A 22,568-nucleotide genomic window follows, 5' to 3' on the forward strand; every position below is an offset into this window, starting at 1 on the left:
TTCTCACATCCCAAACTGAAGCCCTGCACCCATGAAACAGTAACTCCCCGTTTCCCCCCGACCCCCAGCACCTGGGAACGACCGTGCTACTGTCTGTCTCTGTGAATTTGACAATTCTGGGTACTTCATGTAAGTGGAATCCACACAGTACTTCCCATTTTGTATCTGGCATAATGTCTTCCAGGGTGAAGGCTCTCTTCTAGGCTGCAGACGCCTTGCTGTATCCTCACCTGGCTATGAAAGTCCTGGCTAGCATGGGCAAGAATGCTCTGTTAGCTTTTTGCTAACTCAGGGCCTGGACCCCTGATCCTTTCTGCTCACTCCCGAGGGCCAGTCACAGAATCAGAACGTTTGGGATCAGGCCCATCGTTCAGCCCCCTTTGAGCTATCATCCTTCTCATCTCCTGACTGTTCCTAATGGGCTGAGCCCCTGGCGGGTCCCAAGTCCTCTCAGAGCTGAGGCTGCGTAATCACTGTAACCAGCCCGCCCCTCCACCAGTCACAGGGAACCGCAGGTTTTGGAAGATGTTGCTCACTGAAATACTGCATTTATGAAGATGTCCTGTTCCCATCATTTATTATGATTAAGAGCTTTCGGGCAGCATGCGGTAGGTAGCCAGTACCACTTCCTGGGTAGGTAAACCTCGTAGATATCAGAATGGTATGGTGAGCCTTTGCCACCTGACCAAGGCACACGTGAAATTTCTGGAGTACTGAAAATAGCTGATCAGTCGCCCATTACTCTCCGTGTTTCCTGGACTTAGCTGCTGGGTGGCCCCTCCTGCTCAGGGCCATAGACACATGGAGCTGAGCTTGGAGCCAGGTTTCTTGGTGCCCAAGACTGTGCTCTTCTCACTCAAGTAGACTGATTTCTATACCTTTATACCCAGGCTTCCCCCAGACCATCAAAGGTGCCTCACTGTCTCCAGGCACATTCCTCCCCCAGATGACCGCTGTGCTCACAGCCAGCACTCCTAGGCTCTCCTGAATAGCTTTGCAACTGTTGGTGCCTGGCTGGGGACACCTGTCTTACTCTCCCGGCTGGAAGCCTCTCTGCACAGGGGCTTCAGCCCCTAATTGCACCACTCACCTGGCCTTTAGCACTTCCTGCCTCACCAGGTGGATCAGGGCAGGCCTGGGTGTCACTTTTCTTGTGCCCAAACCGAGGAGCCAGCACTTGAGTGAAGGTTCACCTCCAGCTCAGCAGCTCTGCAGGCCTCCCACCACAGCCTGGTGCTGAGCCTCGCACGCCGGAAGGCGTGCGGGAAGGGTCATCCCTGTGACGGTCACTAGGCACCGGCGTTAGTCACTGTGTGCTTGCTTTTCAGTTGTGGAAAGATAGGTGGGCCCAGGACTGGATCACAGAACACTTGCTGTTCCATCTCTTCCTTATTACCCCAAAGCGATACCAATGCTGTTCTACATTTTCTTCTATTAAAAAGACTGAGGAAGGAAATGTCACTCCCCAACAGAAGGAAGCACTGTACACATCAGACGAGTTCCCAGAGGCAGCAGTGGAGTGTTCCCCGTTCACGGGGCTGACCTTCCTGAGAACGTCCCACATAGGTTTACCCACCCAGCTTAAAGTCCGCGCTTCGGGTCTGGCTCTCGTCTCCTGCTGCGGGAGGGCGGACGCAGGCCCGGGGCCTCCGTGCCGACCAGCGCTCCCAGCAGCAGCTGGAGGCAGAGAGCGGCAGCTTCCCCGGATCCCGACTCTCTCTTCTTACTCCCCTTTGTAAAACATCTAGTTTAGAGTGATTCAAACTGATAAATATTTTTTAAATTAACAATTTATTTCATTTTTGAAAAAGCCACCCTTTGCTACATTATACATCCTAAAAGGAGACGGCCGTAGCAGGGAGCGGAGCAGTCAGCGAAGGCCGGGGCCCGCCCCCCTCCCCGCCCTCTCCTGTGGCCTGTGTCTTTCTCTGCAAGTGTTATTCCTGCTTCAACCTCGTGGATTCATAGAAACTGAGGCAGAGGATTGAAGGCACACATGCGTGAGTTTCCTGTCCCTGGTGCCTTTCTGTGCCCAAAATTAGTGTTCAAAAGCCATGGAGTAGCTAAATTATTCAGAGAATCTAAAACCTGTCTATAAAAGGGGCTGGAGGTGATCTCTGAAAACGGTTTGCCATTCTACTTGATGCAGAAAACGCCGCAAACCATGCAAACCAAGAGGTTCAAGACCCACGAAACCGCCCAGGCCATCAAGGGCACGTGGATCCGAAAAGCCGACCAGGCTCGGAACAGGCTCATTCGCAGCAGCACCGGGCGGCATCCTGTCCTGACAGCGGTCCTGCTGTCGGCAGGCGCAGGGCTCGCCCTGCTAAGCCCCCCTGCCCAGAGCGGAACCAGAATGAGGCGCTGGGCGTGGGCTGGAATGACACACAGCGACTTTTCTACAAATGTGGAGGTTTATTTCAACAAAACGTGAAAAGAGTATATTTGACAGAAGCTCCTTGCTCGTCAGGCTACGCGTCCATCGAATCTCAATGAGACAAGTGAAGGCTGCTGTGTGAACAGGGCTGAACAGGCGACGTGGCCACCTCTGCTCAGGCAAGCCTCGGGCAATGCCTCATTCGCCCTCCTCCCGCCTCAGGAGCCCCGCGTGGGTGACGGGCCGTGGGTGCGACGGGCCGCGGTGCCCGCGGCGCTTCCTGACCTCCCCCCAGGAAAGAGCCCCTGTGCAGGGTGAGCCCCGAAGTCGGGCACTCTGGGGGTGGGGGCTGAGCATCACTGAGTTCCAGAGAGGAAACCTCGTCATTTAATGTGTCATAATTTGGTCGGGGAGGGGGCGGGGAGGTAAACAGGTGTAACCCACCCTGCCTCTGAAGAGATGCCCGGGCAGCACAGGCCTTCACACCGCCTGTGGGTGTGTGGAATCTGACTTGCTGGAGAACAGGGTCGAGGAATAACCTGGTCAAAGGCGAATCCCGTTCCTACTGGGTAGGCAAATGCCAGCACAGAGGATGTTCTCCCTGGACTGGAAATTGTTCCCCACCTCTTCCCGCCTTTCTTAGCCGGGGCACCCACCCCGAGCCCCGGGGCAGCCTGCCCAAGGCTCCGGGCTCCTGGAGGCGAATCCGGCCACAGTGCCCGCCTGCACACACAGCTCCTGGAGGAGGGGAGCGGAGCTCCTCCTTGTACGTGGACTGTAGGGTTAAGGCTCAAAACTGTAGTGTGCGCGGAAGTCTTCGTACCGCTGCTTCCCTGACGTCTTACTGATTTCTTCCGTGGCTGTCAGTGACACGTGAAATTAGCTGCACGGTGGGAACCGGATGCTACACCAGCCCTGATCACCTGCCACTCTTGCTTCAGGAAATCAGGGGGAATCAGTAAGCTCTTTCCGTCACCTGTGAGGAGGCCCCTGCCGTTGGCTGGACACGGACCCGGGAGCCTGGAAGACAGCAGCACCATGACGCGTCGTGGAGACTCTGAAGGTCACACGGGTTCTGTGTTCCCCGGGAGCCTCCCCACAGCGGGAAGGCCGTGGAGGGGGCCAGCTGCTCATGCTGCCTGTGTGCGCTCGAGGAGCTAGACCCACAGCAGGTAGGAGCGTCAGAAGGGGGGGCCCCGGAAACATGAGTGACGGCTCTGTAGGCACCGCTAACCGCTCGTGACCACTGCGCCAGGCTTCATGGTAACAACCTTCCAAGTCCTAAGAAGAGAGGCTCTCCGGGCCACTCTCCTTGTGGCATGAGTCGCTACTTTCCATCGGGGACGGGAAGGGCAGCTCCCCAGCTCCCCCTCTGCCACCTCGGGCTGCAGCACTGCTTGTGGGGCCCCCGGGGGGCGGCTGGGCCTCCCGTGCACTGGCCTCACAGCGACACGCAGGGTGGTGGGAGGTCATCCGTCCCTGCGGTTCTGAGAGAGCTGAGCCCAAGGTCGGGGCCCATAAGTCAACAGTAGTGACTTGGTCTCTGCTTTCTCTGCTCCTTGGATCATGGCTCTGCCCTCATCTTTGAGTTCTGAGGAGCCTGCAGATTTCATGCTCTAATTTCCTTCATAAGCAGTACCTTGGGTGCCTAGTGTACGGGCTGAGCGCGGGGTAAAGAAGCAGCAGACCCAAGGCTCCCTGCTCTCCCCGCACCCGGCGTGGACCCGCGGCCTTGGCCCCAGCCCTCCTCTGCTGCCGGTGGCTGCAGGCTCACAGGGCCAGGGGCGAGCGAGGGCTGCTGACAGCCTGGCAACCACTCCCACCTCCCGGGGCTGGGCCCCAGGGCTGTCCAGGCAGGAGGCAGCCCTGATTTGCGCAGTAAGACCTCACGGTACGTGTCTGTACCCTTCATTGCCTTCTCAGATCCTGGGCAAGGAGAGAGGACCGCAGTCACAGCCAGGGTAATAAATACTGAACGGGTAGGTGTGTGACCGGCGGGCTGGACCAGGGGCTTTGTGACCCCACATCCTATGTCGTGCGTAACCTGAAAACATCCGAGGGGAAGCGAAATGCCACTGATTCCCGTGCCTGTGCCTTCTCGTTGCAGCGGTTTCAGTTGTAAAAGGCCGCTCTAGCCCTGGTCTCTGGAGGCAGGGCAGGGCTGGGCAGGAAGCTCTCCCTACGTTGAAGGGGAGTCCATCGTGGAGAGGATCCGTACGACTTCCGCTCGCTGAGTGGGTGAGATGTGCTGGGTCATGTGGACGATGGAATCCATGGCGACCTCTGGATTGGCCTGTACCAAGCTGGAGGGAAGATTGGGGACAGTGAAGACAGGGGAGAGGCAGCAGTGCCCAGATCTGGGCAGCTTCACAACCGCCCCAGAAACCCCCCCAGGCTCCCCTGCAGACACTTCGGTCCCTGCCCCACTGGTTTGTTTTCCTACACGAAAGCGTCCCCAGCAGCAAGGTAGGTACCAGATGAACCCGAAACGTTTTCCTGCATCAGAAAGTGAGGAAGCACCTCAGAAAAACAAAACCCAAAACCGATGGAGCACGTCACAAAGACAGTGGAGCCAGCATGACAGTGCTCCCGCTGGCTAAATTTGGGACATTTGGGCATCAAAATAATGAATTACAAATCATTGGAAAAAACAGACATTCACTGTCTACACCAACAACGTATAAACTATAAGCGGGGGAGGAGGGCGGGCTTCTGCTTGCAGTAGACAGGTGACTGTGGAGGTCGTGCTGGAGTTGGAACGTTGTCATCCTGCAACCGCACCATCAAGACTGGATCAGGCAAGACTCAGCCCTGGACGCTAAATCTGAGCGGAACTTCTGACGAGGACCAGGAATCTGCATGGCCTCAAAGCGCCTCCACAGACTTTTTAGGGCCAAGGGGGAAAGTCAGGAATCACACAGTGGAGAAGGTGAGTAACAGCGTGATCAGGAGGGGCAGATGACGTGTGTCTCCGGCAGCGGTACCCTGTGAAGGTCATGTCATCACAAACGTACTAGTCTGCGTGCGAATGCATCGCCTGAATCTCATCATGGGGAGACGTCATACGAACTGACAACAGACCATGGTCTACAAATGGTGATTTAGATAAAAGGTATCAATGTTCAGCTTGCAAAAATTAACCGTTTTACTGTGGTTATGTAAGAGTATATCCCTATTAAGCAAAGGTACACGTAAGTATTTGGGGGTAAAGGGCCATGACAGGCTGGGACGTGTGTAACATCCCCTTAAGTGGGTCAGAAAAAAATCTATAGATAGGGAAGAGCACACACACAAACGACGCAGCAAATGGGGTTAAATGTAAACCCCAGGCATCTCTGGGTACAGATTTGTTCTCTGTATCGTTTTAAGTTCTGCAGTTTTTCTGTAAGTGAAATGTTTCCAAATAGAAAGTTTAAAAAAAAGCTGCCAGCAGCATCCACCACCCGGCCTATGGAGAAGACGGAAGACGCTAAACGCAGTTAATTCTCAGCTCGGGGAGAGGAGGAGGTGGTTTCCCAGGAAACTACGGTGCAGTCAGCATGTTTGGCGCTGACAGCTGGGCACAGTGAACTAAGCCACCATGGAGCTGAGGTTACTGAGTGCCCCTGGGGACCAGCCGCTGAGGGACGTGTGCTTCAGGGCTCTGTTCTTATCTGTGGGTCAACCACAGCATCTCAAACGGAGGGCGACCCCCAAAGACCTGAAGGCATCGTCATCTCACCATGTGTTCTTAAGCCTCCCACCTCGAGAAGCGGGTCCCACCTCCCCGGAGGAGCCCGGCGCCCCGCCCCGCCCCCGCGGTCTCACCTGCGGATCTGCTTGAGGACGTAGTCCCTGCTGATGTACTTGATGTTCTCCTCTATCACTGAGCGAACCCCGTCTTCCTCCATCAGCTGCTTCTCCAGCCACTCCACTAGATCCTTGTTATTGTCCCAGACATAGGCCTGCAGACAGATGGCGCGGGTCAGACACCCCGGACACCCTAATTCGTCAGCATCTGGAGAGTTCGTCGCAAACAGAGGCTTTGCTCGGCGTAAAAAGGTTCGCGGGTCTCCATTACTGCTGGCTTTGAAGGAGGAAGAGGAGACAGGCCTCGAGCCAGGAGCCGTCCTCATCCTCCCTGTCCTGCTTCTGAGTAAGGCGCACACTCGAAGCATCCACCCGGGCCGCCCTGGGGCATCAGTGCTCGCCCCGACGCCGGTCCTGGCCCACAGAGGCTAGCGGGGTTTAGTCAGCTGACCGATTGCTCAGGAAAGTGCTGATTTGAGAGGGAAAGGCTGTTTACTTAGTGTTTCTAAAATGAAATGTGTGCTGCTTTGAGGAACTGAGACATGATATCTAAATGGGAGTCACCAGTCCCAGCAGGCGCAGCGGACGAGCAGCCTGGTCGGGGCGGTCTCCTGCTGCAGAGCCTGAGGCCTTCTGACGAGGCCAGAGGGGCACGGAGTTGAGGGAAGTCCTGGAGCCAGGGGAGAGCCACCAGGTCAGAAACCTAGACCCCAGTTCGCTTTCTGTTAGTTTTCAAAAGGGTCAAGCCGTCCATCACTGCGAGAGTCTCAACAAACCACCTCTCACCTCCTTTTTTCAAGATCATTTAGCTGAGCATTTCCCAGGTAGTTGACTCCATGATAATTCCGGAGTGTGTTAGAAACCTAATAGCCTTCTCCTGGCTCTCTTCTCCTCTCATTTTCTTTACAAATCATTTAGGAATCGTTTTGTTAATGGTTTCCGGAAAACCAAGTACCGCCATTAGGGCTCATTCATATTTATGTCATTTTGTTTGGGTAATTAAACACAAAGCTCGTCATTTAAAGGTGCGCTATCCTCCTCTGTTATCACTAACTGAGTCAAAGTCAGAATGACAATGAGGTTGGCGCTGTAATTTAATAGGTGGGTGCGTTGGGGAGCTCTCAGGAGGTGGCTCAGGAAACCTAGATGCTCGGCTCAGGCTCCAGGGCCTGCAAAGCGCGGTGGAAGGTCCTCACCACACCCTGCAAGGGGCGGTGGGCCGTCTCCTAAGGGCCTATTTCGGCCTTTAAGGATGGTTTCCTTTCCGACTCTCACGTTCCCATCTCTAACCGGACTGGCGAGTTCGCTGTGGCTGGTGACTCATTACGTGTCATGTAACTGACGTCCCCATTTCTAACAGTTCTTAAGGAGTCCTTCACAGTTGAAGGATTAAGAAGCCCCAGGATTAAGGATAAGCAATGCGCCTTTTCTCCAGTTCCTTTTCTGGTCCCAAATTTGCCCATCTCTGTTTGTGATCACGAATAAAAAGTTGAGCAATCCCAGTCATGGTGGTGGGGCCAAGTGCGGACCTGAGTGAGCCTGCCCACCTCTCTGTGCCTGGGGCAGGGCTGTTAGCATCTCTGAGGCTGAACGGCAGAGAAGCGTTTTGTTCTGAGAAAAAGGAGGTACCACATCAGTCTCCACCGACCCGGGGTGGTGGCGGCACTTTGCCTGCAGTGTGGTTTCTTACCTCCCGCGCGCTGGCTCCTGCACCCCCCACGTGGAGGGACGCGTGGACCCCTAACCACTGTACCTGAACACCAATATTTCCATCTCCAACACTGGTGATTTAGACTTCCCTACCTGCCCTGACTTATGAGGACTTGGTGGGAGGAAAAAAATAAAACAATGCATGCTTCCTGGGTTTCAGAATAGAAAAAACCCTAGATTTACCCAAGAATCCCAAAGCCTTTAGTTTAGGAGAATATTTAATACTCTTATTAATCATTTTTAATCCGTTTGCTTTTAATTAAGAAACAGCATGATGCTTTCCTATCAACATATGCCAGGGAGCAGATTAATTGTGGCTTAAGATAACTCTCCTGATTGGTGTAATGTATTAGCTCACGAGATGCCTGCTTCTAACGAGGCTCAGACACCGCACTGGAAAGCCAGCTACCCTCCAGAGAAAACTCTTCTGCCTTCCCCTCCTGCAGCCGCAGAATATGCTAGGTGTTTAAACATTAAAAACGTTTCCAGACAGAATTAAAGCAACACATTCCAAGTTTTTGAAAATACAGGTCCCTCATATGAAAGATTTGCACTCGAAATACAACCAGATGACAACCACCAAGTCAAACGCTGATCAAGTTTCTCTTTTTAGGTGTTAAATGGAGGTGCTGGAGACTGAGCCCAGGACCTCGTGCATAACTAAGCAGGAGCTCTGCCGCTGAGCTGTGGGTACAGCTCCCAGCAGGCTTGGATCACAGCACAGAGCACGTGAAGGCAAAGGGGTCTCAGCCCTTGTCAACATCGCTTTTAGCAAGAGTGAGCAAATGCTGGCACCCGCAGAGCCCAGGCTTCTGGAACAGACCTGGGAGGGTCTGGGGCTCGGGGGTCCACAGTTCCTCGTCTGCCCTCTGGGAACACAGCTGCAGACTCATCGCTCCAGCCATCCAGAAGGACGGGCCAACCCTATGCTGTTACTTCCCTCCGTAAAATGATCAACCTGTGGCTGATTCGTCCCACTGTGGATCTGTGGCATGTGTGAAAGGCTGGCTGCTAACTTCACGACAGGCCTGGGCCCACATGTCACCTGTCTGCTCTCATCTCAATCAGAACATTTTAATACCAACAAAATATCAATGATTAAACCTCACAACAATGGCCTTACAATAAATGTTCAGCAGACACTTTATCCCTCTCTGCATCTGTGGGTAAGTATCTCTGGCACTACTCAGCTCACTAATTGTATGTAGTAATTAGTCTATCTTACAAAATCTAAATGACCCGTTTGGAAAGTTTCATTTCTAACATATTGGATTGCTGTTAGCCCTCCTTGCTCAGTGGTACAGCAGGACCTGGGTCTGTGACCAGGGCACAGTCTGATGGATGTGAGCCCTGATTACCATGCCCTGTAGATAACTCACCTCATGAGCTGCCTGGAGACGCCTCAGCAGAGTGATTGCCTCTGAGGCTCTGGGGTACAACAGCAAGGAGCCGTGGGGCTAGACCCCATCTCCTGAGAGCCACTCCAGCCTCAGCCCCCGGCCCCCACAGGGCCAAGCAATTCTTCCCAGGTTCTGCCTCACCTCCTCCCTCCTTGGCCCCACATCAAACATCTGGTGCATGAGACTTGTCCGTGGGCAGCTTGGGGACAGTGGAAATCAAACGACCCTATCAGTTGTGCTTCTTTCTCTCCCATCCTCACCGGGGCCTCCAATGACCACTCATCTCATTTGGAAGTCCAGAGTAAGGGCGAACAGGGAGCTACCTGGACAGCCAGAAGGTATTGTGGCATCCTAGACTGTGGACAAACAGAGCACGCCAAATCGAAGAACACTGACTGAGAAGCCACCGGGCACGTGGCTCCCACCAAGACCACTCTCAGTTACGCTCTTAACTCTCAGGCCACCTTCTAACACACTGTGCTGAGGGAGGAGGAGGAGGAAGCTGGCGTATTTCAAGTGTCAGCTCAGTGCCAGACGTGATGCTCAACACTCACTATGTCATTTAAAACGCACTGAGCCTTGTGAAATAAACATCATCCCTATTTTACACACGAGGAATGGGAGGCTTAAGTATGTCCAAGCCAGTAAATGGCAACGCTGGGATCCAAAAAGTGTGCGATTCCAAAGACCACATTCTTCTCCATGCTCCACACACAGTTCTCATCTCAATTTCTACCACTGGGACCTGGGGGGTAAAAATCAGACTGGAAAACCACACACCTAAAGCTCTGGATCTGGGAATCGAGAAAGGAAATGTGGCCATGAAACAGATGTGTGCCTCGTCCTTACAACCCAGTGCAACTCTCCGCTCTCGCTGCTTTCTTGGGGAGCAGTGAGGATGCCCTCTCCTGCCTGCAGGGAAACCATGAAACCTACTTGTTCCCACAACAGGACTGTCCCTGTGGATTCCAACAGAATCCCATAACTCACGGTAACAAATTCATCTACGGGACACAAGAGAATCACACTGCTCAGTTACGTAACATCACACTGTCTTCAAATCTTCTGTTCCAGAATCTTTTTCAAGATTAAGAGTTTTAAGAAATTCTCTATGAAAACACACACACACACACACACACACACACACACACACACACAGCACGGCTAATAGATGCCCATCATGAAGGGCCTTGCCCTGCCAGTAACCACAGGAAGGATCAGAGGGCCACTTCTTGGGGCAAAGCTGGGGTCTAGACCAAGCAGTCTTTGCCCTGGAGAGACACAGTGCACAGTATCCATCCCTGTTTGAAGAACTGAGAAAAGCTGACGGTTTTGAGGTTTTCAGCCCTTCCCAACACCGAGCAGACCCCCACGCCGGCCCCTCAGAGGCAGCACACGGCTTTCGAACACTCCCACGCTTTCTTCTTTCAAGGGCGCCGCAGATTTCATCACCCGCCCACAGGAAAACTGGGTTCTGCTGAGCCCACAGAATCTGGAAGGTTTCCGCATCGTGGGATAACCTGCCCTTCCCTTTCTCCTGTGCTCCTGGACTGAGCTCTCGGGAACGCTCCCTCCTGTGGACGGCGGCAGGGGAGACAGCTCAGTTCTTGGACACACCTGGGTCCTCAGGCCTCTTCTCCTGAGCTGTGGGGCCGGGCTGTCTCCTGCACTGGATTTCCGGCCCGGAGTCTGTGCACACAGACAACTGCTCTCTCTGTGGCTAAGAGATGGCGATGACACACTGTCTCTCCAGACACTGTCCCCAGGGGGCAGGACGCGAAGGAGCGACCGAAGAGCTGTATGCACTGGCTCCCTCCTCATCCCCGTGCCCACTGAGGCTGCGCACGTCCATTAGTGACTAATGTGCAAGGAGGGCGGCGCGGGCCTCTCCTGGCCACACGCGCACACTCCATTTACCTAGCCGGCCGCTCCTAACTGGAGAACAACCTCTTATTTTACACTTGTGTGACTTTCAATGCCAACTTCCACTAGAAGCTGCCAGTGGCCACTGACAAAATTGTCCCACTCAATTATGATGCCACAGACTGACCTTAACCTGAACCAGATGTTGCAGAAGGCTGTGCTCCCTCGCTGCACATCTGAAATATTTATCCAAAGCAGCTCTCCGGTCATAAAGAAATGGGTAGGTTTAAAACAGGTGAATCTTAGAAGCATCCGACTCACTGACTTTAAAACTGACGGCAAACCTGGGAGTTCCTTCTTGCGAACAGTCAGCAGAGCCTTCAGACAGTGCTTCCCTGGGGAGGCTGGAGCACCCCCGTCCAGCCTCCATCAATTCTCTGGCCCAGCAGTCACCAGATGTTTTTGATCACACAGCTCACAGGGAACGAGACAAGTATATTTCCAGCACATACTACCGATATTCTGATGAAACGTATCTATGAGGTGTATGACTTACTTTTAATCCAGATGCTAACTACTAATAAAGGTTGCTTTCTTTCTTTTTCTTAGTAAAATAAATAGAAATAAAAGTTCCAACTTTTTCTTCCCATCCTGCCGCAGACTGTCTTGTGCAGAAGCAAATGTTGGTGCCTCGCTGTCCTGGCCTCAGAGCCCTCCATCCCCGGCCCTGGGGCACATGGGCACGAGACTACCCTGAGGAGATGCCGAATTCGTAATTCCCTGCGGGGTGGGGGGATGTCTGCTTTCAGCTGGGATTTGAAGTCAGGGCACCTGCAGCTGGATCACTGCCACCTCCTGGGAGGCCTTTCGCTCCTGCCCTCAGCTCCCCCTCCACATGGCCCTAGAGCAATCTTCCTACAACACAAGTCACAGCACGGCTCTCTGCTGCTTCAAGTTCTCAGTGGCTTCCCACAGACAAAGAGGGCAGACCAAGTCCGAACTCCTCCGCAGGCTTCCAAGGCCCCGCCCTCCTGGCCATCCTGGAGGGCCGGCGCTGCCTCGGGTGCACGGTGATCTTGCTATCAGGCCTCGGAACGAGCTGTTCCTTCTGCCTGGAACATTCCTCCTGTCTCCCAATCTAACCTTTCCCTCTGGTTCACCCCTGCTTTGTTCTCAAGTCTTTGAGACGTTACTTCTAGAAGTCTTCCCAGACTCTGCTCTCCCTCCCCACAGAGTGGCTCAGGCGCCCCTGCTCTGTGCTCTGCGACGTCCTGGGTTTGCTGTGTCTGACATCGGCCTCGTTGCACGTGACCTCTTGACAAATGTCTCCCCCTTGAGGGTGAGCTCTGAGGGGACAGGAGCAACTCCTGCCCCTCTCAAGGCCACATCACCCAGGCCTGGGCAGTGACTGGCATAAAGTAAGTATTCAAAACGGTTTGCTGGGTGACTGAGCTGCAAAAAGCACCCTACCACCTCGTCTGACGAGCCCTCATGACATCTTACTGCTGGCAGGGGACACAGGTCAGGCCCACATGCTTCCCTCCCCTCCCGGGGCCCCGGGATTCTTAAGACATCAAGCCTTGCAGGGCGGGGTGGGGGTGGGGGTGAGGAGCAGAGCACAAAGGCTCCTCCGGCGCCCACCTACCTTCACTGTCCCTTCCACCTCCACGAACCAGCGCCTCAGCATGGCCTGGATCTGGCCATCGGTCAGCTCGGGGTTGGCATTGTGGATTTTCTTCTTGACCAGGTCCTCCAGCAAGAGACGCCTCAGCCGCCAGTAGAAGAAGGTACGGGAGGTTTTCCAATCCAGGATGTCCTACACACAGAAAAGAATCAGCTTTGTCGCCCCGGCCCAGCACCTAGTCCAGAGCAAACTCCACGGGCACAAAACCCCACTCCAGTGAGCCCCTCGGAGATGCAAGAGCTGGTCACGAGCTCCCAGCACCTGCAGGGGTCTCCCCAGTTCAGAGCTGCAGCCCCCACGCCCTGCAGGCCGCAGCACTGCACAGGGACGGGCCTAATGCTAGGCCCACACACGGCCGAGGTGATCTGGGGTCGGGGCTGTGAATTCTCAGATAACCAGAAAGTGAGGGATTGGTTTTGGGCGGATGGCTCAGACAACTTGCACGCAGATCAAATGTGAACTGGCTGCTGCTGGAACCTTGACATTGAAATAATCCACACCCTGAGGACCACCTGGGCAGCTGTCCCCAGTGGAGCCCAGGGGACTCGGTTTCCCACCAATAAAATGGAGCTTGCCTCCCAGGGAGTCCCTGCTACCGAAATCATAAACTGTTCTAGGATGATAATGGATACAGAAAAACAGGAAAGTCTCTCCAAAAGACTTGAACATGATCTGATCCACACATGCTGTTTTAATGCAGCCGTAACCGCTCGCTGCGTGTGTGCCCATGTGCACAAGGCAGACACACGCCGGTCGCGGGTCTCTGACAAGTCAGGAGCAGTGGCAACCCCTGTACTTACGTTAATGACACCCTTCTCCTGCAGCCGGCCTGGTGTGTCGTGCAAGTCAGCGAACTGCACGGCTACCTGGTGGTAAATGGGAATGAGGAATTCCTCCCGCTCCTTCAGCTTGCTCTCCAGCTCCTTCCGCTCGGCCGCGCTCAGCTCTGGGGTGCCTGCAATGAAAGAAACCACCATGTTCGGGGGAGGCCAGGGATCTCTGTGGCCTGGCTCTCTGATGCCTTCACCACCTCTCAGCTAAGTAACTGGACCCTGCCGGATGCTAGACCTGTCCTTACCTTGTCCACATGTCCTCCTTTCCCTGGAGGTGACAACTCTGAAAGTAACCAAGGGGGGCCCTCTTCCCAGGCTGCTTCCCGAGCAGGTGCAAACCACCGCCTGGAGGCCCGGGCCTCTCATCATCTCACTGACCAACAGCAGACCCCTCGTCCCCATGGAGGACCCCAGGCCACGCCCTGCTGGCCAGCACTAGAGCAGCTGCACTACTCCAAGTGTGGGACACGCTGAGGGAGATCCTCTATGCCTCTGAACACGACCAGCAGCCCTTCTTTCCCTGCGTCCACACTAGCCACCTGCCCAACTTGGTAAGGACCCAGAGACTCCTCAAGTTGCAAGCGGCTTTACTTCACGGCTTTGATCTCAGGCTGGAATACTCCTAACTGGATGTCAGTAGAATCCAACCCGATTAGAGCCAGAAGCACGTGGCTCACGCCAGCTCGGCGGGTTAACCAGCCGCCTAGCCTCCTGCCTGCGCTGCTAATGCCAGAGCCAAGCCCTGACCACAGCGACAAAGACATCCTAGTTCCTGGGCTAAAAGAAGAGGAGGAGGGAAAAAGAAAGGCAGTCCACAAATCCCATCTGGACCACCAAGCTTACAAGCACGTGGTCCCCTCACTCAACAGATAGAAGACTCCGGAGCGCATTATAACAAGGAGCCCCTGCCTGACCCCCAGTCAACAGAGTCCCCGCAGAGGCGCTGCCACACCGAGCTTTTCTTCCTAATTACTCCCAGAATAGCACCTGCAATCGACACCGAAAATTCAGGAAGGAGTAAGCTGAGCTGAAGGAGCAGTAGGTGACAGCCCCTGGTGTTGGGGACAAGCTGAGGTGCTCTGTCACCAAGGATGACAAATAAATACACGCCCACAGGTGACGGGATGCAGAAGAGGAAGGTCTGTTTCAGGCCCGTCTGTCGGGAACGGGCCGTGCTTTTTATGCGTCCATGAATCACACGCCACAAACAGCCTTGGGCTGCGGAGTGAGCCGTAAGTATTACACATAAACACATGTTCATAGAGCAGGGATGTAACTCCAGTACCTAGTTTCATTTTTATGAGGGTTTTGGACCCAACTCCACTTTTTGTTTTTTTTTAAACCCATCACTACTTTAAAATTGTGATGAAGACTGGGGAAGGCTATCTTTTTTGGGCTCTCTTGTAGAGGGCCATCACTGACCTACCACTGGGCGCCCCTGACACCTCAGCAGCCTTCCTTCCAAACCAGGGGAACAGCATGACGACCGCGGGCCCCACTGTGGGACGAGAGGGAGGCCCCCCACTCCAGCTGGATCTGCCCAGAGAGTTCCTGGGAGGAGGGCTGGCTGGTTTCTTCTGACATGAGACTGTCTCGGGTAAAACACCCCTGAGAGGGAAGCAAACATTTTTCCTCCTCCAGTAAAAAGAAACAAGACTCCTTGGAGAAATGGTTGATTCCAGGGCTGAGGCAGCAAAGAGCTAAGATGAACCGGAACATTTTGTCACAAAAAGCAAGGAAACACTCAAAAAATGATTGGGACACGTTGTAAGGACACAGGAGCCAGTCTGAAGGTGTTCCAACTGGCTAAATCTGGGACAATTTGAGTACCAGATAGAATATTTATAGAATAAAATAGGAACCTGTGAGTCCATCCTGACATAAATGATTAAACGAGGGAGAAGGGCGAGCGCTCCTACCCCCCAGACTAACAGCTAATAGACACAGAAGGAAAGATGGAATTAGAAAGCCACCATTACACAGCCATCACAGTGACTGATCTGCCAAGAGTTATCAATAAAACTAGTGAGTGAAAGTTTGATAAGGAACAGGACAGTCACATGGTCCCATGCACATCACTTCCTGGGTACAAAGGGGGAAGACAGCAGCTTGATTAACCTAGTGAACAAGACCTTAAAACGTAATCAGAGTTAACCAGCACCAAGAACAGGCCAGGCTGACACCATGTGTCCCCGACATGATGTCCTGACAAGGCTGTAACATCACGCCTGCCATATTCCTGCCAAAAATGCGTAATCTGAATCTAACCACGGGGAAACAGAACACAAACCCAAACTGAGAAACATGCTACCGAAAGTGGCCTGTACTCTTCAAAAAACGTCAAGATCATGAAAGACGAAGAAAGGCCAAAGAATTATTCCAGATTAGAGGAGATTAAAACTACCTGACAACATGTGGTCTGAGGCTAGATCTCAGATCTGAAACCCTGCCCCCCGCCAAAGAAAAAGCTATAAAGGACATTATTGGGACAACTGGTAAAACTTTAATATGAATCATGGATTAGACAGTAGTATTGTATCAATGTTATAGTTCCTGATTTTAATAAATGTACTGTGCTTATGTAAGAGAAACATGCACTGAGTATTCATGGATAAAGGAGGGTGAAGTCTACGGATTACACTCGGACAGTTCAAAGAAAACGTGTGTGGAGTGAGCAGGGAGCACATGGAGACAGTAAAGCCCGTGGAACATGGCGTCAGGAGGAGGTGGATCTGAGAAAAGGGCATCAGAAGTTCCTTGTACTATTTGTATAACTTTTCCTGTAAAATTATATGAAGTTGAAGTTTAAACAATAAGCAAAACCTAAAAAAACCCCCAAAAGTTTATACTGGCTCTCCAGCGCATATAATCAGGCACCAAAGGTAATAGTGAGAAGGCACTGAGCACTGTTCTGAGGGCTTTATATCTAGTGACTCGTTTAATCCTCACAACAATCTTATGAGGTTGGCAACCCTGTTACCCTCATCTGACAGCCGGGGAAGCTGAGGCACTGAGAATTCACGGGACTCGCCAAGGTCACAGAGCTAGAAAGGGGCAGGGCTGGGGGCAGGGCTGGGGCCCGGGCGCAGCAGCGTGGCTCCGGAAGCCTTTGAGCCTCTGCTTGCTCCTCACTTACGCATACAAGTGCTTCGGCCGGAGCATCCCTTTAATTGCAGAAAAGGCTAGATGACGATGGCAGACTCCTGCCTGATAAGGTGGGAGTCCCATCTCAGCTCCACTCCTCAACTAGATCTAGGCGACGTCCCCAGTAATTCCCATTCTGCGGGTCAGATGCGAGTCTCCAGGCAGGCCTGAGACCGGAGGGCAGCTGCTCCTGTTACAGGCATGCCTAAGGAATAGCTTAATGCTAAAAAATGCCAAGGCAGGTACAAAAGTGACATCAGAGATCACTGATCACAGATCACCATGAGAAATATAGTAACCGTGAAAAAGTTTGAAAGTGCAAACAAAACAAAACAAAACAAAAAAAAAACGAGGCATACCTGTATTATATTTGTTATGGTGACGTCAAGCAACGCTACCCAGCAGCACTGCGTGCTACGGAGAAATCATTCGAGAAAGGAGGAGTAAGCCGACCTCACTCCTGTCTTAGTTTAGGAAACTGCCGCAGCCACGCACCACCCTGATCAGTCAGCAGCCACCAGCACGGAGGCAAGACCCTCCGCCAGCAAAAAGATGATGATTCGCTGAAGGCTGAGATGATGATGGGTAACATTTTTTAGGACTGAGGTATTTTTGAGTTAGGGTGTGTACATTGTTTTTTCAGACATAATGCTACTGCACACTTAAAAGACTACAGTATAGCACACTGCAGTAATGTCGTTACGTAAATGTAACTTTTCTATGCACTGGAAAACCAAAAATCCTCATGTGCCTGGCTCTCCTGCAATAGTCACGTTCTTGTGGTGGTCTGGAGCGGGACTCGCAGTACCTCTGAGGTGCTCTGAGATGAGCAGGTAAAATCACAGCCCTGCTGGGGGCCAAGGGATGGCAGGACCAGGAGTGTCGCTGAGTAGGGACCTCCAGACCCTCACAGCATCCTCCCTTTGGGTCAGCACCATCTACACATGTCTGTGCCCCACATATATCACACACCACTCACTGCGCACGTCCTAGGCGCCAGGCACTCCGCGCCTGCAGGATCACACAGCCCGTAAGTCACGATGCACAACTCAGACCCTGGTCTGGTCGGCTGTTAACACTGCTGCCAAGCTGATACCTCAACGTCACTGAACGCTTTCCAAGCTGCTTCACGTGCCTCACCCTGGTCCTCAGGGTAACCCCGACTCACAGGTACCTGTTTTACAAGTGAGAAAACCGAGGTTCTGAAATGTAAAAGTGACTTGCTCAGTGGCACCCGGATCTTAAGAAGCAAAGTCAGGGTTTACACTTGGGTCCAGCTGTCTCTGAAGCCTGTGTTCTTCCACATTAAATGGTACTGGGAGTGGCGTGGCCAAGCACGTGTCCTGGCAGTGGCCACAGAAGGGCAATTAGCTGGAGAGTTTGGTTCAGTGTGTTAGGAGGAGCTGAGCGCGCGGCTCAGCACTGGGTGCAGAGGGGAGGACCTCTGGGCTCGGGGACAGCGCATTCTGGGAACAAGGACTTGGCTTTACCCAGCTGGAGGGACAGAGGAGGCTAGTTCCTGGACTAATAAAGGTCTCACCCACCCAATCAAGCTATTCTAGAGCTTTGAAAGAATCAATGAAATAAACACCTCAAATGCCCTGGTCTTCCTGAGACTAGGAGGGTCACAGAGCACCCCCAAAGCCCCTCAGTTTGATTCCTTCAGTGGTGCCTCTGGTTACAGTTCAAGACCCACCTCAAAAAAGCCTCAAAGCAAGGAAACGACACAAGTAGAGAATGTGTGTATTTTTAAATTCATGTGAGAAAGCCAAAGATTCATGTGCCATGTTTTAAGGGGGTAAGGGCGGGGGGCACAGAATGCTTTCTCAATTTTATTTTCTGAAAATAAAAGGCTGCTCCTAAGCTAGTTACACCTTGTGTAGCACACCGAGGGCCCCTCTCCTTGTACAGCAAAGCAGCCAGCCCCGGTAATGATTTAGGGGAGATTAACAAATATGTCAATGTCTATTTTCTGCTTAATTTAAAAGCGGTGTCTATAAAGATTTTTGACTTCTGAACCCTGTTCTCCTGAAAGAAAGAAGGTAAGAATGAGGAGGGGGATAAAGAGTGATTATCCCATCATTGATCGTTTGTCAGGAGCATTTCTTATTCACTGGACTATTGTAAAAAGCTAAGCTCTCGATCAATCCTGTAAGCTCCCTGTACAATTAAATATCTTGGAATGGTTTTCTTTCTTTTCTAGCCAGATTGCAGGGCCTCAGGGTTTTTAGGAAAGCAAGCCAGGCTCTGTGTGTGTGTGTGTGTGTGTGTGTGTGCGCGCGCGCGCGCGCGCGTACAGGCGTGCGCACGTGTGTTCGTGTGTGTATTTAAGAATATGCTACAGAGGAAAGTCATTCTTTTCCAGAATCCTACTCTAGGAAAAGGTTGAAATGGGAAGAGAGGTAGGTTATCCCCATCCCTTCCTTTCCCCCCAAAAACATCCCCATGAAATCCTAAAACCCAACCTTACAATGAAAAATGTTTAATGTATAAGGCTGAATGTGGAGGGCGGGAGGGTGGGAGTGCAGCTCAGTGGTTGAGTGCATGCATGAGTGCCCCTGTTAAGGGGTAAAAATAAAAAAGTTTTTTTAACTTAACAACAACAACAAAAAAGAGTTTAATGCCATAAGAGGCACTACTAGTCTGATCAAATGAGAGCTAATGAGGCAGGAAGGAAGGGGCAGGACACAGCCATTAAAAGACTCACCCAGCAATTAGCACCAAGATGGCAGAAAAGTCTACTCTCAGAAGACCCGCAGGCCCAGGATGGCAGGCGATTCGACCTCCAGTGACCTCGAGCGTCAGGAACACACTAATGTACCAGCATGGTGCCTGACATGCCCACAGGTGCCATGACAGCTCCCAGGCTGATGTGAAAGGTCAGAGAGGGCGGCAGCCCAGCTCCGGGAATCTCCATCCCTTCTCCAGCGCGGTGGGACCAACCCTCCCACTCGTTAGCAGGTAAAAACCAGCAACACTGCGCCTCATGCCCGCTCTCTCTCTTGTCTCCTGAGAGGCCCGCGCTGTCAGTGGAGTATGTGTCTACCTCTGCTTTAACCACCTCCATGCCTCTCACCTCTCCACCCTCCTGAGACGGCCTACACTCGGTCTATGGAGTGTGCAGCTCTCTGAATAAACCTACTGTTTCTCAGCTGTGGCTCACTCTTGAATTCTTTCCTGCGCGAAGCCAAGGACCCTCACTTGGTGGGCCGCATCCCAGGGACTCAGCCAAGACCTGGGACACAGCCCTCCTCTCGCGCCCCCACATTTTTTCCTGTATCACTAGCATTATTGAAACGTTACTATGCGCTGGTGCTGTTTAAGTACTTTTTATCTCATTAAATCCTTGCCACAACCCTAAAAGGTCACTGAGATCTTACAGATGGGGAAACTGAGGCACAAAAGAGTGAAGTAATTTGTCCAAGACCACAAAGCTAGGAAATGGCAGAGCTGAGATGAGGGCGTGGCAGACTGGCTTCAGAGTCCATGCTTTTTAAACAAGTTAACCTGACCCGCAAGTGTCCACAGGACAGCAGCCTGTCGGGTGTTCCCGGAGCCAGCATATAAGGCAAAGCCACGTCTCTCCCCGCTGGGGTCAAAGCTGAAGAGAAGCTTCTAGGAGACAGCTGGTTTCTGCAGCAGGAGGTGTTTTCACCTGGCCACGACGCTGGGGGGGGGGGGCAGAAGGCGGCCAGCCTTACCCTGGGGATGAGCGGGCTACCCCTATGGAGTAGGATTTGGGGGGAGGCGGGAGGCCTTCAAAACTCAGAGTAAAGACCAAAATGGTTGACTAAAAATCTCTGCTCAGCCAAAGGCGCTAGGTGACCCTGCAGAAATCTCTTTCCTTTTCTGAGCTGTTTCTCATTCATGTAACGACCGTCCTGATCTGGCGAACAGGAAGAATGTTTTATAAAAGAATGTGATATTAAAGTGCGTGCTGTTTGAATTCTTGATTTTTTTTTTAAAGATATACCAAGAAGCCTGTGTAAATTTAAACCCAATTTTAACTTTTATGGGCCTTTCTCCTCTGAAGAAGGCAATGTGCTTTGACTGGTTAAATACTTAGGGTGCTTAAAAAAAGGGCTAGCTCACCCTCCCCACTAAGCTCCTGAATATCTCAGATGTGAGAACGCACACCCACACCTCAACCCGGAGATTGAAAAATCAGCATAAAAAAGACTGAAATCTTATTAAGATTCAGAAGTACAAACTTAAGTAGCTGTTTCAAAGATCTATGTAATCACATTTTCTAAAGAAATCTCTCTATAAAGGTAGTAAGATAGGGTGGGGAAAAAAAAACCTGCAAAACTATTTCTGTATCCATAACAGGTGTGCCTTTCTTTACACAAAAACATTCTTGAAAAACTGCGTAAATCAGATCCTGTTTTAAATGCCTTAAGGGAGCTATTTAGAAGGAACCCTGTAGTGAATCCCTTGGTAAAGCAAATAATCCTTTGGTAATGGGAATAATTTCTCCCAATGTATCTAGTTTTTTTTTTAAATCCCATTTTCATATATTTGCTTTCCTTCAAAGGGGGCCATAGCTACCTACATACAATTGTATTTGCATATTGATTTTAACTGCAGTCCTCTTATCGGATGTTTAACCCTAAGGTTCCTTGCAATGGTGTTAGTGCTCTGCTGTTCACATTTTTAAAAATCATTATAGTAAGTCCAGAGACTTCCAAATGAGAATAAAAAAGTCTATTACTCCCCCTGTGGCCTCGTCCCCCGTGCCCCAGGCAAACATCCCACCCCAAAAGGGTAAGGAAACAGCGCGGACTTCTCTGAATTCTAGTAGCAATGAGCCTGGCGGTTCGGACTACTTTCTTTCCCTAAGTTGCTCTCCCTTAGTCTGGCAGGTGGAGGGACAGGGATCTGGCTGAGCTGGGGCCAGGTGGGGAGGAGGGTCTTTCTGTCTGCTGTGTTCTGACGACAGCTTCAGAGAGGCAGGAGCTTGGGCTCAGTCTAACAAGATGGCGCCCCCAGTCCCTCCAGCCTGATGGACCTGCGACTCACTCCTTCCCGAAAGAGGCAAGCCCAGATGCTTCTCTAAATACAATCAGGTTAAGAGATCACAGCAAAAGGACGCCTTCTCCGTCCCACAAAATGTTGTCACTGTCGGGCCAACTGAAGTCAAAGTTCAATGACCCCTATTCCTGGGCTAAAGTACATTCTTTACGGGAAGTGTTTCCTCTAACAAACTAACAGCCCCAGGTAACGTGCAGGCTGGCTGGTTTCAGCCCACCTTATCAGAGTCAGAAAGCTCTCCGCCCTTCATGGACCCTAAACCTCTTACCTCACCTGCAACCCATCAGAGACTTGCACACACACGGATCAGGCACCTTGTGACCCCGACCTTATAAAAGGCTCCAACAGCCGGCCCTCGGTGCTCACAGGGGCACCCCCGCCTGTGTGCCTACTGTTGTCTATGGCAGTGTATCCAACAGACCCCTTTTCTATTCTCATACTTTATCTCTGGTAAATTCTTCTACCAATTACGTCACCATGTCACAGTCTGGCTGCCCCACTGTGCACATTAACAGTCACTACTGCACTAAACTGTATCAAGCCGAAGAGCTTCTGAATCAGTGTGATGAGGTGGGTGTAAGCTGCTGCTAATTTAAGGGAGGAGGCATGGCCCACAACCTCTACCGTCAGGACAGAAAACCTTATGTTGTTTCTCAGTTGCTTATTGTCTCAGCGCCCAGTGCCTGGGTGGCCACGGAGCCAGGAAGACGCTCCAGACACAACAGGGGACAAGGCCA

General features: G+C 52.1%; 1 protein-coding gene across 6 annotated transcripts in view; it reads right to left on the reverse strand.

Annotated features, from left to right (window-relative positions):
• Window positions 1-1,772: 1,772 nt before the first annotated feature.
• The window catches only part of ACACA (acetyl-CoA carboxylase alpha), a 222,571-nt gene continuing 201,775 nt past the window's right edge, over window positions 1,773-22,568 (reverse strand). For all 6 annotated transcript variants that reach the window (XM_072940295.1, XM_072940294.1, XM_072940296.1 and 3 more), the window contains 4 exons: window positions 13,624-13,778; window positions 12,785-12,955; window positions 6,185-6,321; window positions 1,773-4,680 (listed from right to left, as the gene is read on the reverse strand). In XM_072940295.1, coding sequence (XP_072796396.1) covers window positions 4,557-4,680; window positions 6,185-6,321; window positions 12,785-12,955; window positions 13,624-13,778 — 587 coding nt within the window. In that variant the 3' untranslated portion in view covers window positions 1,773-4,556. The remainder of the gene's footprint in view (window positions 4,681-6,184; window positions 6,322-12,784; window positions 12,956-13,623; window positions 13,779-22,568) is intronic.

This window comes from Vicugna pacos, chromosome 16 (genome assembly GCF_048564905.1).
Source record: "Vicugna pacos chromosome 16, VicPac4, whole genome shotgun sequence".
NCBI lineage: Eukaryota > Metazoa > Chordata > Mammalia > Artiodactyla > Camelidae > Vicugna > Vicugna pacos.